Source organism: Xylocopa sonorina, chromosome 3, assembly GCF_050948175.1.
Source record: "Xylocopa sonorina isolate GNS202 chromosome 3, iyXylSono1_principal, whole genome shotgun sequence".
NCBI classification, from domain to species: domain Eukaryota; kingdom Metazoa; phylum Arthropoda; class Insecta; order Hymenoptera; family Apidae; genus Xylocopa; species Xylocopa sonorina.
Window position 1 is genome coordinate 2,918,279 of NC_135195.1, and position 17,028 is coordinate 2,935,306.

Genomic DNA, 17,028 nt, shown 5'->3' on the forward strand with positions numbered 1-17,028 from the left:
ACTAATGATTGGATTTCCACTTTCAAAATTCAGTTTATTATCATTATTGCAATCTGCTGTACCCTCTACACTCGTTGCTAAATCTAAGTTTAAATCAGTCTCAATTTTTACACCATTATTAGTTAAAGTTTCTTTCTTAATATCAATCTTCTTATTTGGGGTGTTGCTTGTAGTAATATTTTGTGTCAATATATTTGTATTCTCTTTATTCTCTTCTTTTACACTTTCATTTAATATTTCTATAGGTTTACTGTCATTTAATATTCCTACAGGTTTACTGTCATTTAATATTTTTACAGGTTTGCTGTCATTTAATATTTCTACAGGTTTACTGTCATTTAATATTTTTACAGGTTTGCTGTCATTTAATAGTGTATTATCTAATATATCATGCACTCTCCTTTTCTTTAACGGCTGTGAACAATTTCTTTCTGAATGTGACATACCCATAACCATCTGCAAAGATTGATTTAAAAAAAAAGAATATTTTAGTTACTTGCTTTTAATTACACTAAATCAGGTAACTTTTCTGTAACACAGTATTATAGGAATAAACTTTTAATCTAAAAGTTGATTTATGAAATTGGTGTAAATAATCACTGGCAATGGAAACTTCCTGCTTAGATGCACAAATATCAGTATTGGTAATTTACAAATACAAAAATTGAAAAATATTTCATTATTTACTTATTTTTTAATTTATATAGTGTAATTATTTGTCAAAAGACAGTAATTCTTATCATACAGAATATAAATGAATACAAGGTATATAGTTGTTTTTTAAGTGGATAAATGCATATTCTTTTTGTGATATAACAGGGCAAATCAATGAAGGAGCACGCTTTTTAACATGTAAATCACTTTATTAAAATTCTAATATAAACAGTTGCAAGTTCAGATAAATCATTGTAAGAAAAAATATGAATTAAAAAAGCTGAAGACAATTGAAGGAAAATTAATAGTATTTATAATTGTAGAAATGAAATTTTGGAATTATTATTAACTTACAAAAAACTCCAGGTGATCTTGATATTAAATCAAGAATAAAACCCAAAAGTTATGTAATAAAAATTTAATTAATGTGATGTATATCCTATTTGATATTATGCAATATATGTATATTTGAGAAAACAATTTCTTGAATAACGAATAATTTTTATATATGGTTCAAAATGGTTGAATTAATTGATTGAGTTTAAACAAACAGTTACATTTAACAGTATACAAAAATTAGGTCCATGCTTGAATAGATAATATAAATCTTTATTATAGGTTTGCCTGTATTGGATATACAAATGCTGTATAGAGAGAGTATAGAAGTATAGAGAGAGTTATAGCAGAAATATAACTATTAAGTTCTTATAAACCAATAAATCGACCGATAACGTACTAAATATTATGTGTTTAAGAATTACTTCTGTTCCTGACATCTATACCACAGTATACATTAGCGAAACTTTCTGTCGGCACCTTTGATGTCGGTGTACCATAAAATTGAGTGCGCATGCGCGTCAGAAGAATCCAAATCGCAGTGCCACCTGGATTTCAATCTCACTTGCATTTTTTTACTATCTGTCCAACTTATTTTTACGTTTAGTTAATCAAAATTTAATAAAAATAATAAATGAATTATTTCTAATACACTGAAAAATGAGGAAAGAAAGCAAAAATCGAAAAAATATAAAATACACATGTTACTATGACTATAAAAATGTAAGAACATAAATATTATACAAGATAAACTAGAGAAAATATATAATGAAAAATACAAAAAATATATTATACATTGTATATTTTATATTAAAATTTATTTTAAAGTTATTTTATATATACTTAATACCTATGTATATAAATATATCGGTAACATACATATAGTATCTTAAAAGTAAAGGTTTCATTAATGAAAAAAACGAAGATATCATATTTTTAATAAAAATATACTTTTTATTAAAGTAGGGATATATACATATATATATACTCTTTTCTTGTTTCATATTTCAGCTACTCGATCCACCTCAATACAAACCAAAAAAGGAGACAAAAAACAAAAAATAAAATCGCATATACTTTCATTGTACAATCTTTTGATCGATTTATATCTCAGCTACTCGATCCACCTTGATACAAATCAAAGAAAAGAAAGTCAATAAAAGTGTGAAAAACTATTTTTGTACAATATATAATAATATTAAGTTCCGTTTTAACTTCCTTTCGATGTTTGTTGATGTAGAAGCTTAAAAAAAAAGGGTAAATAAATTATAAATATAATACAATTATTAAAAAATATGAAATACAATTTCACTCACATACCTAGATAGTTCTTCTTTTTCCGTAGCTACATTTTGTTCTATAATTACATTTGTATTATCTCTGAAAAGAATTTATTTATTAAATTAAATTGTGTCAAAAAAATTTAATCATTAAATGAAATTATGTCAAACTAATAATTATTATTAAACTTACTGTTGTTTAGTATTACGTCCCAATAATAGTTCTGGAACAGCATTTGGATGAAGGCTAGCTCTAACTTTATTAATTCTGAATAATTTTTCCTCAAAATATAAATGGCATAGACGAATATTGTTAGATGAATATTGTGGACCTTTAGATAGTAGATCATATCTTTTACATGCACCTACCCATTTCAACCATCTGTAATATAAAATTGTATTAGTTTTATCAATAACATATTAATTTATATATTACATATATTTATATTATACTACTCAAAAGAAGCATGGCATCAAAAAATCATAAGGGATATATTATAAGACATGTTATACCTGTCTTGTTCCTTTGGAAATTTAAAATAATGTCGGTTCACGTTGATTTGTTTTAAGCATCCCAGTATTGCACAATTTGACTTCTTTCTTATGTCCATTTTTTAATTATTAAATTAATGCAGCAACATCTGAAACAAAGCTAAGATCAAAGTGCTTCCAAAGAGAATATATAATTTAAAATATTTATATAAATTAACAATTCTCTTAAATTATTTATCAAAATACTTTTAGAAATTAACAATTATTTTAAATTGATTCTTTTTCGCTTTCTTTCCTTTTTCTCCCAAAATCTTCGAAATAGCTTGAACGTGCTTCAACGCTTTCAAGCAGCTTTCAACAGATATTGAATTCCCTCCAAATTCAGCTTCAGGTTTGATTATATATTCAATCATCTTTTTGTTTGCTAAGAAAGAGAGAGAAAGAAAAACTAAAGAGCAAGTGAGGCAGAAGTTCAGATGGCACTGCGATTTGGAGCCTAGTTTCGCGCATGCGCATTAAATATTGTACACAAAATCGTGCCAGTTGCGCTACTGTAATCTGTGGTAGCGTTCAGCTAGTCGACCAGACGTCGAATTTTAGTGTGTTGATAAAGAAGTTGTTAACTGAGCTGATTTTTACAAGATGGCAAGTCAAAATTATTTAAGTGATCCGAAAAATCCGTTCTTCTCCCTCGAAGACGATATCGACGACGAGACCTTCCTTAAAAGTGCGCCGCCGAGATCCACTGCTCGTGCGAATTACAATCATTACAGCAATTTTGACAACAATCTGGAGCAAAAGCATCAACAGTTATTGCAACGAAAAAAAGAGATAGAAGAACGCACAATACAATCGTCGGAAAGATCTATTTCGCTGCTAAGAGATTCTGAACAGATTGGAGCTGCTACTGCAGAGGTTATACAAAAATTTAATACTACTTGGTTATAATAACAGCAAATGATTTTATTCCAACTTAATTAAATACTAATATCAATAATACCATTAACTGAAACACTATAAGTGACGATTATAATACGAAGTTACTTACTAATTCTGCTTAAACTTGCGTAACTCTTTGTTATACATCTATCTTTAAAGGACTTTGAACTAGTTTCTTATTTTTTTATAGAACAATCTTTTTAAATAATCTTAGTGATATCAACGTTAGAGAATCGACAAAATTAAACTTGACATTTCATTCTCATACTATTAATACATAAATTAATGTTTAAAAATCTGCTTGAATCATACCTCGAAAGTAGCTAAGCATTATAGATAAAATGTCTATATCGATGTATATATTATTGTGTTATTGCTTTACATATAAATATTAAACATTCTATTTCAGGAACTCATTAGGCAGAGAGAACAATTAGAAAGAACAGAAAAGAGATTAGATGATATTAATAGTACTTTAAGATTTAGTCAGAAGCACATTCAGGGTATAAAAAGTGTATTCGGAAGTCTTAAAAATTATCTTAGCGGTAAATCAATGGACGCACCAATACCATCAACTATATTGTCAGAATCCTCTAGCTCTGAATCTATGACATCCCCTGCTTTATCTAACTCTTTGGAACAAGTACAGACTAATATAGTTAATACTAGCCCCGCATTAAAATTACGTGGCCTAGATGATGATATAGAAGGTACAAATACTATGAGTAACAATGTGAGTAAGATTTTAGAAAAAAATTTGGATGAGATGAGCGGTTCTTTAGCTAGATTGAAAGGTTTAGCAATTGGATTATCAGAAGAGATAGATTTACAGAATGACTTGATTGATAATATAACAGATAAAGCAGAAAAGACAGATATAATGCTTCAGAAACAGAATAAGGATCTCACTCATCTACTGAAAAAGTAAAAACAATGTACATTATAATACATGAAAAGAAAACAAAATTGCTTAGAATATTAAATTTCATACATCTAAAAATTGTAAATGTACGTATAATGAATGTTTGCCTTATTTAGTCAAGTTTTTAAACTGTTGCATATAATTATTTATTTTGTAAGATTACTTTATATTACATGTAGCCTACAAAATACAAGATTATGGTAATGGAAAGTCTTATAATGAAAAACATACAAGAAATAATGCATACTCGCACACACTCATCTTTTGATTTACTTTTCATATATGTTTCATATATGTTGCATAAAAAAAAATGAAATAGTTTGAATTTGATTAAATCAACGGATGAGTGTATAAAATACTGACATTTACAAACAAAATAACGCATACATTAATTGTTATTTTAATTATTAATTTTATTTGTACCTACTATGTATGGTATTAAAAGATAATAATTTTTAATTAAATGTATTGTACAATGTTTTTCTTGTTTTAAGTAAAATCAGATCTTCTTTTAATCTTTCTGTAAGTAAAAATTGTTAAATTAAAATTTTTACACCAATTTTTATATGTTTCATATTCTTGTTTTTGTTAACCAGTAAATTCTAAAAATGTTAAAATGTACTGTGATATAATATTAGCTACAATAAATAAGTGATATTGGTATTTTACGACAATTTAATATTGTTATTAAATTCTATAAAAATCATTATAGGAGTGAGCATTGTTATTAGAAATACTATTACATTAGATAAACTTAATAATTTAAACTGGTCTTTAATGGTTTGTGTGAAACATATGAAAACTTAAATTCAAAATACTCTGAATAAGTATTTACAAATTTTAAATAAACATATTAATATAAAGGGAATCAAGGTAAAAAATATAATTCTAAAAACAATGTTCTTCTTGTATTTGAAATTGCTTTAAATAAGATAATTTATTTATACAGGTTTATTATAAATTTTACATTATTTCTGTTTGATAATTTACAGTAAGTTCACATATAGACAATATGGTGTAAAATTGAAGAGTATAAGAATACATTATATAGATCTGACTTTTTAAATTGGTGTAGTACTTCAGACTTAACATATATTTAATTTAAATTAATTATATGTGTAATTTAAATTCATATTAGTTACACATAAAAACATTGTTTATGTACCTTTGGCCTATACAAATCTTTCCCTTAAGATAATTAATTACACTACAAAATGTACAAATATTTATGTATAACATAATTAAGTTATAATTACTATTTATATACCTACTTTATTATTATTTCTAAATGATAAGAACACAATAAATGTTCTACAATGTACATGTAAGCATAATAATATATAAATACAATATTGATATTAATATTAAAAAGTGTAAGGTATAGATTATATTAGTTTCAAAGTATAAGTGCATACATGTACTTATGTTTTACTACTGGAAAAAATTCCACATAATCACTTGGTATTATTTGAAACACATAATATAACAAGTTCCTTATATAAGAACAGTGTAGATAGTAAATAAGTCAAATCTCAATTTTACTGCCAATATTATTGAAGAAAAACTGGACTCCCTCTATTAGTTATATAAAATTTTATTTAAATTGTATTTTAATCTTTATATATACATATGTTTGATGTAATATTAATAATTTTGTATTACTGCATACATACATATAGATATGTATATAAATGTATCAAATTTAACATATTGTTATTAGTAGTTATTTTTTGCTTACCTCCAGAAATAAAAAATTCATTGCTTTATTATAGATCTGCATAAAAGTAAAATTTTGATATTCCACTGCACATGTATAAAATGAAAATATTTAATATTTTTGTATATAAAATAATATTCTATTAATGATATAATAATAATGTAAAAAAGGTATTAGTTAGCTGCAGAAGTAAAAAATAACATAATTGTGTATGTTAGTATCTGTAACTTAATGTACATAGAAAAAAAGGTTACTGATTCTTAATATTATAAAACTATGTTTTTCTGTTTCCTTTTATTTTGCAAAGTATTGAAAAAGGATAAAACGTATTTAGGAATGTAATATTTTATTTTCACTTAAAAATAAATTACTCTCTGTAATTTAATTTTATAACATCTGATTAACTATGTCTACTTTTTCATTTTTTGATTTGTCCAAAATTATATTTCTTCATCATTTACCTGCAAATAAATACATTAATATGCTAATGCAATACAAGTAAATAATACTATGAAACAGGAAAGTTTTATTACAAAATAATTAGTAGTTAGTTATATAATAATTTTATATCATAAACTGATTTTAAATCAATGCACTAAAATTCATAAATTCACAATTACATACTCAGAAGAATCTTTTAATTTCATGTAAAATTATATGTGCTGCAAAATTATGTAATTTACCTGTGTTTGTACCATTAGTAGAATTATTTGCGCCTCCGTTACCATTTGGAAATCTAAATCGAAAGCAACCGTCTTTTTCATCATGATGATGAGCCATTGAAACCATAGTACATGCCTGTCAGTAAAAAAACACATGAAAAGTTAGAGACAAATATCAAATTATCTTTTGCTGAAAGAAATTTATTCAAATTTAATGAATGGTGAATGTTAGCTTAAAAAATTAATAATTTCTGTCTTCTGTAATATATGCTCAAAAATATGTGAAATCAATAATGAAAAGATATTGTTAGCATAAATAATTATAAAAGTTAGATTCACATGATGGAAAACAATATCATTTTACAGCTACATCAGTGTAATTATCAATGATAATGAAACGCCCTCAACACTGCAGATAAGTTCTTTTACGTGGCATACGTCATAAATATATGTGTATGTATATAAATGCTTTTGCCTTTAATATTATCCATTACATCCGATATATATATTAAGTAGTAGATCTAAAGAAATATTGAAAATGTTATTAAATATTATTATACTATGTTATTAAAATTTTACCGCAATGCAGAACAACATGAAGAAGAGTAAATGTATATTAAGCAACTTCATACTGAGATAGTTGATTGAAAAAGAACTGAAACAATCTGTACGACAGCGAATTTATATTGGTTGCACAGTACAATTATAATGTTTATCTTATATCAAAAAAACACAATTGTGCAGTCACGTTTCCTGCAATCTTCCACAATAATCGCACTTTTCTATCTCTATTTTTCGCTAATATTGCTCTTATACAATGGTTAAAAGACATGTATGTCCATTTATTGTAAAACTTAATTACAATAAGATTGTACGTAATTTTGATCGTTGCAAATTCACCGCGATGAAGATAACAAGCAAAAAAAAGGAAATATATGGATGTAAAAGTAATTATATCGAAACTTTGATTTATATTAAACAATTTATTTTCTTCTATTAACTTTGCTATTTATTTTATTTATAAAGTAAATTAATAAGCAAAGAAATTTTGTTGTATATAGATATTTATTTGGGTTACTTCTACATACCAAATATTTTTATGCAAAATTTTAATTACTTTCGTCTATCATGCTATTGCAGTATATATTTCATAAATATTCTATATAAATATATATTCAATGTAGACGGCGTTCGTTACATTTTCCAACTATTGTATTTTGACCAACCAATTGGTGTTCACAGTACATATTTAAACAATCAAACCGCTAAATGGCGTCATCTGTGACCAATGGGTTAACTGAACCTATTACAACATTTATTCTCCCACTAGTATTCACGGATCAGGAAGTGTATTCGTCGTTTCATTTCGCGCCAAGAATTATCAACCTATCATATACCAATACGGTTTTTTTCCTCCTTATTTTTTTAGGGGTTATATTTAGTTGAGTGCCTCTTAAACGGTTGGTGTCCAGCGGTAGCGACTCACAAAATACATAGACGTTTGTGCATATTTAATTTAACTAGAGTAACGTTTTTTACAAATTTAACTTTAATTTATTTTTTTAAAGTTATTTTTATAATGTTAAGGACAGTTTATAGGCGTGCAACCTTTTATTGTTGACTTTGGTTTAATTTTTACTACAATTTAACTGCAGGTAAGCCGTCAATGCAACTTGTAATTTAATATCATTCTTAAAGTATTTTTTTATTTTTGAGGAAATTTCATATATATGTACTTTTTTTCAAAAAACAAATTTTATGTGCAAAATTGGCATCAGTCATATTGTCATACTAAATAGCCGTTACATACACAAAATGTTTTCCCGCCATGTTAGTAAAGTTTGTTTTGGGTATGAAACTTTTAAAAAATGATATAATTTTGAGTTTCAGTAAAGATTTGGTAAAACTATTTATTTTCTTTATGATATATTTACTGTTTAATTTTAGTATTTCAATATATTTATGTCAATAATACACTTTTTATTCAATTTATCCACGACATAAAGAAATAATGTATACGTTACATTGGATTCATCATATGGTGATTTTTTCATTACAAATAAACATTACATTTCGAATCTTTTCCCTCATAGACAGAATATGTACGAAAAAATCAGTAGATAAACTAATGAAACATAAGCAAAACCGTTAGTATACAGAACTGCTGATTATTCCTTGTCCTTCAATATGTATAACCTTCCATACTTTTGTTTATAAATGTAGTAACTGATTTGTTTACACGTAGTATGAAAACGTTATTCGTAATATACAAATTTGTGATAATCAATTTATATACATGTTTACAAATTGTAATGATTTTTTACTACTATTAAATAACTAATTGTTTGTTAATTATTAATATTAATTGTACTCAAGTTGTTTAATTAGTATATCATTGTATTATTAAAAATGACATGTAATAAAATACTTACAAAAATATTCAGTATTAATTATAATTGTAATTAAGTATAATTAAATTAATAAGTTTATAATTTATATATCATTTTTAGCATTGAAATTTTCATTATTTATTCAAAATTTCATTATTATTGATTCAGATAAAATCATACTCAGTGATTTATAAACTTTTATTTACATATTCTATAGTTGATTTTCATATTTTTGTTACAGCTACTTAAAAAGATACTGCATTAAAATGAGTTCAGCAATAGAAAATGGTAGTGGTAATAATGCACGGAACAAAAAAACCATCGAAGGAATATATCAGAAAAAGTCTCAATTAGAGCATATTTTATTGCGCCCAGACACATATATCGGTTCTGTTGAACCAGTAACAGAAATGATGTGGATTTATGACAAAGAAAAAGAATTAATGGTACAGAAGGAAATAAAATATGTTCCTGGGTTATATAAAATATTCGATGAAATTTTAGTTAATGCTGCAGATAATAAACAGCGTGATCCAAAAATGGATGCAATTAAAATTGAAATTAATCAGTAAGAGCTAAAAGTTGTTTAACATAATAATTGAATGTATTACATTTTGCCACTTGACTAAAAATTAATTGTATGCAAATTATACGTTAGAGATATATAATTAATGCAAAATAAACTTAATTTGTAGAGAACATGGTATTATATCTGTATGGAATAATGGTAAAGGTATTCCAGTAGTGATTCACAAAGAGGAAAACATGTATGTTCCTACCATGATATTTGGCCATTTATTAACATCTTCCAATTATGATGATAAAGAGGAGAAAGTAACAGGTGGTAGAAATGGATATGGTGCCAAACTATGTAATATTTTTAGTCATACTTTTACTGTGGAAACTGCATCTAAGGAATACAAGAAAAGTTTGAAACAAGTAATCTTATAAAAATATATTTTACATAGACACATTCGTTTTGCATAATATATATAAGTTGATTATACTTGTAGACATGGAATAACAACATGGGAAGTTCAACCGAACCTAGAATTAAGGACTTCCATGGTGAAGATTTTACAAGAGTAATATTTGCACCAGATTTGTCAAAATTCAAAATGGACACTTTAGATGATGACATAGTTGCTCTTATGTCTCGAAGAGCTTTCGATGTAGCAGCTTCTACTAGAGGCGTTAAAGTCTATCTGAATGGTACCAGGGTTCCTGTCAACGATTTCAAGGACTATGTCGATATTTATATTAGGGGTAGAGAAGACGATTTTGGCAACCCATTAAAAGTTATATATGAAAATTGTGGTCCTCGGTGGGAGGTAGCTGTTGTATTGTCTAATATGGGTTTCCAACAAATGTCTTTCGTGAACAGTATCGCGACAACAAAGGTAATTAATTATATGGAGAGATTAATATATCATATATTGTATTACTAATAAGTCTAAATTCTGTCATGGAGGAAAGATTAAAAAGTTAATTTTGTAAACAGGGTGGACGACACGTGGATCATGTTACAGACTTAATAGTGAAACAACTAACAGAAGTACTAAAAAAAAAGAATAAGTCTGATCTAACTATTAAACCATTTCAAATAAAGAACCATTTGTGGGTTTTTATTAATTGTCTTATTAATAATCCTACATTTGATTCACAAACTAAGGAAAATATGACGTTGCAACCAAAAAATTTTGGATCAAAGTGCACATTTACTGACAAATTTATTACATCTGTAAATATTAAAATGCAGTTTTATTATTATTATATTTGTATAGATTCATAAAAAATTCTAACTTATCCATATAGGTAACAAAACTTGGAATTGTAGAAGCAGTTTTATCTTGGGCAAAATTTAAAGCTGATTCTCAGTTACAAAGATTAGGACCTAAAACGAAGAAAAGGAAGTTGCAAGGTAATTTCAGCAGATGAAACAGCTTTGTTATTTAGTTTATAACTATAATTATACAATTTTGTATATTAGGAATACCGAAATTAGAAGATGCTAATGATGCGGGAACTGATAAATCATTGGATTGTACACTTATCTTGACAGAGGGAGATTCAGCTAAAACTATGGCCGTATCCGGCATTGCGTCGATAGGTAGAGATAAATATGGTGTATTTCCTTTGAGAGGTAAATAGTATTTACAAACGTAATAATGTTAATTAAAGCTATGTTCTTGTAAATTACTTAAATATGTACGTGTACCATATTATTTTTCAATATTTTAAATTTTAGGTAAATTGTTGAATGTAAGAGAGGCAACACATAAACAGATATTGGAAAATGCAGAAATTAATAATTTAATAAAGATTCTTGGTCTCCAATATAAAAAGAAGTACGAAACTCGAGATGACCTAAAAACGTTACGATATGGAAAATTGATGATAATGACTGATCAGGATCAGGTAAATCTTTTAAATAAATTTAGCATTTCAATACATATATATTAATTTTAATTCTATTATAATATAATTGTGTCATATGTATTCATTAAGGATGGTTCCCATATCAAAGGGTTAATAATTAATTTTATTCATCATAATTGGCCATCATTATTGAGATTAAATTTCATAGAAGAATTTATTACACCTATTGTTAAAGCAACAAAAGGAAATCAAGTATTAAGTTTCTTTTCAATACCAGAATTTGATAAGTGGAAGTCAGAAACCGATAATTTTCATACTTACAAGATCAAGTACTACAAAGGTTTATATGTTTTGTTTTGTTTATCTTTTAATATTTTTCAATAATTACATTACATATCAGGATTTTTATTTCTTGAAATACATTAAAATTATCGTTTCCTTATAGGTTTGGGTACTTCCACTGCTAAGGAAGCTAAAGAATATTTTGAAAATATGGCTAGACATAGGATACGCTTTAGATACGAAGGAGATAATGATGATCAAAATATTGTCATGGCTTTCAGCAAAAAATGTGTTGATCAACGTAAGGATTGGTTAATGAATCATATGGATGAAACAAAACGGAGAAAGGAAATTGGACTTGGAGAACGTTATTTATATGAAAAGGATACACGTGCTGTGACATTTTCGGATTTCATTAATGCAGAATTAGTTCTATTCAGTATGTACGATAATGTTCGTTCTATACCGAATATGATGGATGGTTTCAAACCTGGACAAAGAAAGGTGATATACACCTGCTTAAAACGTAATGATAAACGTGAAATAAAGGTTGCACAATTAGCCGGCTCTGTTGCTGAACACTCAGCGTATCATCATGGCGAAGTATCGCTTATGTCAACTATTATTAATCTTGCACAGAATTTTGTAGGAAGTAATAATATCAACTTACTTCAACCTATTGGTCAATTTGGTACAAGACTTACGGGAGGAAAAGATGCAGCGAGTCCTCGATATATCTTCACAATGCTTAGGTATTTGCATTAGGTATATGTATATTATTACCGAGTATTTAACAACTGTTGATATAACAAATGAGGAAATAAATAATATACATTATATTTGTGTATGTAGAATTATATGAACAAAAAACAATTCTTATGTATCTTTCTTTGTTAATTACAGCCCATTAGCGAGATTTATATTTCATAAACATGATGATGTATTACTGAGATATGAGTATGATGATAATCAAAAAATTGAACCTGTTTATTATGTACCAATTATACCAATGGTATTAGTGAACGGAGCTGATGGGATTGGTACAGGATGGATGACAAGAATACCGAATTATAATCCTAGAGAATTAATTGAAAACTTGTATAGAATGGTGGACGGCGGTGACCCAAAACCTATGGTAATATATTTCACACAAAGGTTTATTTGATATTTATTTTTTACTTATTTTGTACTATTTTATATAGATACCATACTACAAAAACTACAAGGGGATTGTAGAAAGTTGTGGAGATTATAGGTATATTTTTAATGGTGAAATCTCAATAATAGGACCAGATAAAGTTGAAATCACTGAACTTCCAATTGGAGTATGGACCCAAACGTATAAAGAAACTGTATTAGAACCAATGCTACATGGAACCGACAAGACTCCTCCTATTATCACGTAATTATAATCGTTATTTATATTAATATAGTAGGGTAAATATTTAAGATGTTTTGTACTTACTGTTGCCCTTATAATATTTTAGAGATTACAAAGAATATAATACAGATGTAGCAGTACACTTTATAGTAATGTTAACTCGTGATAAGTTGGTAGAATTAGAAAGAGATGGTCTTCATAAGGCATTTAAATTGCAATCAGTTACAACAGTTACATCTATGGTAAGTATACTATAGTATACTTGATATTAGAACTCATAAGACTTGAATTCGGAGATAATTACATTTTTTTTTTTTAATAGTGTGCATTTGACGAAAATCAATGTCTCCAGAAATATGATAGTGCTGTTCAAATATTAAAAAATTTCTATAAAGTGAGATTAGAATTGTATCATAAAAGGAAAGACTATTTGGAAGGTATCTTACAAGCCGAAGCATCAAAATTATCAAACCAAGCACGATTTATTTTAGAGAAATGTGATGGCACATTAATAATAGAAAATAAGAAAAGAAAAGATATGATAGCGGAACTAATTAACCGGAATTATGATTCTGATCCAGTTGTAGCCTGGAAATTAACGCAGAATAGGGAAGAAATTTTAGTGAGTATTAAATCATAATATAAAGCAATATATCTGATAATCCAACAACGTTTAATCATTATACCGAAGTTAGCAACTCAAGTGAAAGATAAAAAAATCAATCATACAAAAATAACATTTATCGCAACCACTATCTCCATTTTAATACAAATATTGAATATACAAATTTTATGATGCATTAATAGGAAGAAATAGCCGAAAATGTTGAAACTGAAGCAGATGCATCAACTGCTGTGGTAGAAAAGGAAAATTTTGATTATTTATTAGGAATGACATTATGGAGTTTAACAAAAGAAAAAAAAGATGAGCTCTTACGTCAGAGAGATGCTAAAATAGCAGAACTGAAAAGATTACAAATTCGTACACCTATATCTTTGTGGAAAGAAGATTTAGATAATTTGTTAAATGAATTGAACAGAGTAAGTAAATTTTTTCTACTTTTTTGCAAAATGATTTACTCTTTCTCACATATATTATATGTTATTACAGATAGAAGAAAAAGAAAGGAAAGAAGAAGAGAAATCAAGAACAAATATTAAAAAACCACCATCTAAGTATTATGTTTCTGATAATATTCGTCGAATAGTACCCGTAATTGACACCGAATTAAAAAAAAAAATAGATAAAGCAGAAACTGTGTCCAAAGATAAAAAAGAAGGCATTAAAAAAAAATCTAAACAGGTAACATATATTGTCAAATTTATTTGTCTTCTTTATAATCCAATTTTTTTTATATGCACCATATTGATATGAGTTTAAGAGAATATTTTATGTAAAATATTAGAAAAAGGAGCAACCAGCTGAAATCGAAGATGAATTTGATATGTTGGTCAAAGCAAATAATAAATCTTTAGACGAAAGATTGGGGACTGTTACAGAAAATCAAGAAAAGAAAGCGGGCGCCAAGAGAAGTATATACCCATGTAGTTATAATAAGCAGTATATTTTGCATTGATCGTAAATACCAATGTATTGTTTCGTTCGTTTAATTAGAATTGAAGCAATCAACATTACAATTTAAGACAGCAGGGAAAGGAGGAAAAAAAGCTGCAAGGAACGATGAAATGTCGGTCAGCGATGATGATATTGATTTTGGTAGCATTTCTCCTCATCCAGAACCTCCAGAACCTCGTGTTGCATGTAGAACTGCAGGTACGAACTATTTTTTAATAAAATTAGCTTACATTTGCAATTTTTAATGACTAAAGTATACATATTACAAACTACAGTGTATAACAATATGATATCTACATTAACGTTTAAATACATCTATTGCATTTATATTTTTATCTTAACTCAACATTATAGCTAAAAAGAAGTACAATATAAGTACTGACGAATCTTCTTCAAGTGATGATGTTACTGTTTCTTCAGATGTAGAGCAGTGAGTATCTTATTTATGGCATACACATCGTACTATACAATATCATATAAAAAAAATATTCAAACTTTATTGCTATGAAATCTTTCCAGGAAAGCAAAACCTGTCATTACTATTGATATAAATTCTGATGATGATAACCCTAAAGTGGATAAGAAAAGTAAATATATATTTATATGGATTATCATTAGTATAAAGATTTCAATTATGCTATTACTTTATTATGATTTCTTATGATATATTAATTATTACATTTTACGTGTTTGTCTCTGCAGCAGCTGTTATAGCATCTAGTGGCGATTCATCTACATTATTCTCACCTCCGAAAAAAGGTATAATAACAAATATTATATCCTCATTGTTACCATCCTTTTTTTATCACAAAATATTTCATACATTCTGTTACGCGTTGTTTAGCTCCTGCTAAAAAAGCAATTCAAAATAAGGGGAAAGGACAAAAAAAACAAGCAAAAATGAAAATAGTTTCGTCTGACTCAGAGTCGGATGAAGACGTTTCCACAAATAAGCAAAAACCTGTAAGTAATAACATACTTCATATCGAGGAGCGTTACAACGTACGTTGTTGTTGTGTTGTAGAATAAAAATAAATAATTATGCTGTTGTGATATTATTATGAGTCAATATTATTCGTTAATTTTGTATAACTATTTTTATATATTAGTATAAGATTTATTTCACAATACAGGCAAAGAGAAGGAAGAAGAAATCCGACTCAGAGGATGAAAAATTCACTAAGGCAATAAAAACTTCTCCGTTACCACTACGAAAAGCTGTTGGTCGTGCTCGTAAAGTTATTTCGTATGCGATCAAGTCGGATGATGACGATGATGACGATATAGTAAGGAATTCCGAGTGATAAGTTTCATATAATATTTTTAAAATAAGAACAGATATCAAAGCTATTTTTAAAAACTAAGATCTTGCCTTAATACAATTTTAACAAGTTCATTCAATTGTTATATCTAGTAATGTATTTTGTATTTATAATGTTACATTTTGTACGATGTATAATATGAGTCTTATTGATTCTGACGCAATGTGAAATTAGTATGGATTGAAACCGAAGATTGTTTAAGTGAGGAATGCACTTAGAAGGGCTGTAAATGCTTCGTGTTCTACAAGTTCACAAGTTTTAGGCTTAATTCAGACAGACCATTTTAGAACTTTAAAAAGTCATTAGGCTATGATCCGATTAACAAGTAACGCGCTGACCATTTACGATCATTTGTCAACTACTTATCAATGATTATGAGCAGTTGCGGATTTGTTAATCACGTGTTAATCAAACCACGAATTACAACTTCGTAATTCTTTTATGCTTATTAGCTGATCCGTTTGAGATGAACCTTTAATGTTACATGTCGCGTCAGAACCAATGAAGCATAGTGCACATACGCGTTTTATAAGATACGTATTAGAATAAATTTAATTTTTCAATAACAGTTAAGTTATATTTATAAAATACAATGTGATAGCATATTTAGAAAAATACTTAAATATTTTTGTTGCAAAAATAAATAAATTTTATGTATGTTAAAATATATCGTGTATAAGTTTTTTAAATTATTGA

At 27.1% G+C, this 17,028-nt stretch overlaps 2 protein-coding genes across 2 annotated transcripts; both read left to right on the top strand.

Annotated features, from left to right (window-relative positions):
• The first annotated feature begins 3,348 nt into the window (after positions 1-3,348).
• Snap29 (Synaptosomal-associated protein 29kDa) lies at positions 3,349-4,823 on the top strand. Its single transcript, XM_076892872.1, has 3 exons — positions 3,349-3,677; positions 4,111-4,709; positions 4,745-4,823. Exons 1-2 carry the CDS (start codon positions 3,405-3,407, stop codon positions 4,627-4,629), a joined length of 792 nt encoding a protein of 263 aa, XP_076748987.1. The 5' UTR covers positions 3,349-3,404; the 3' UTR covers positions 4,630-4,709; positions 4,745-4,823.
• Positions 4,824-9,628: 4,805 nt separating this feature from the next.
• On the top strand, positions 9,629-16,344 carry LOC143433450 (DNA topoisomerase 2-like). The gene is made up of 22 exons (XM_076910786.1): positions 9,629-9,960; positions 10,088-10,331; positions 10,406-10,792; positions 10,894-11,133; positions 11,208-11,313; positions 11,383-11,535; positions 11,641-11,810; positions 11,901-12,111; positions 12,217-12,805; positions 12,957-13,188; positions 13,256-13,455; positions 13,541-13,676; positions 13,757-14,056; positions 14,242-14,475; positions 14,546-14,737; positions 14,841-14,967; positions 15,050-15,208; positions 15,365-15,440; positions 15,530-15,597; positions 15,713-15,769; positions 15,810-15,973; positions 16,144-16,344. The coding sequence occupies exons 1-22, from the start codon at positions 9,659-9,661 to the stop codon at positions 16,312-16,314; spliced, it is 4,518 nt and encodes a 1,505-aa protein (XP_076766901.1). The 5' UTR covers positions 9,629-9,658; the 3' UTR covers positions 16,315-16,344.
• The last annotated feature ends 684 nt before the right edge of the window (positions 16,345-17,028 follow it).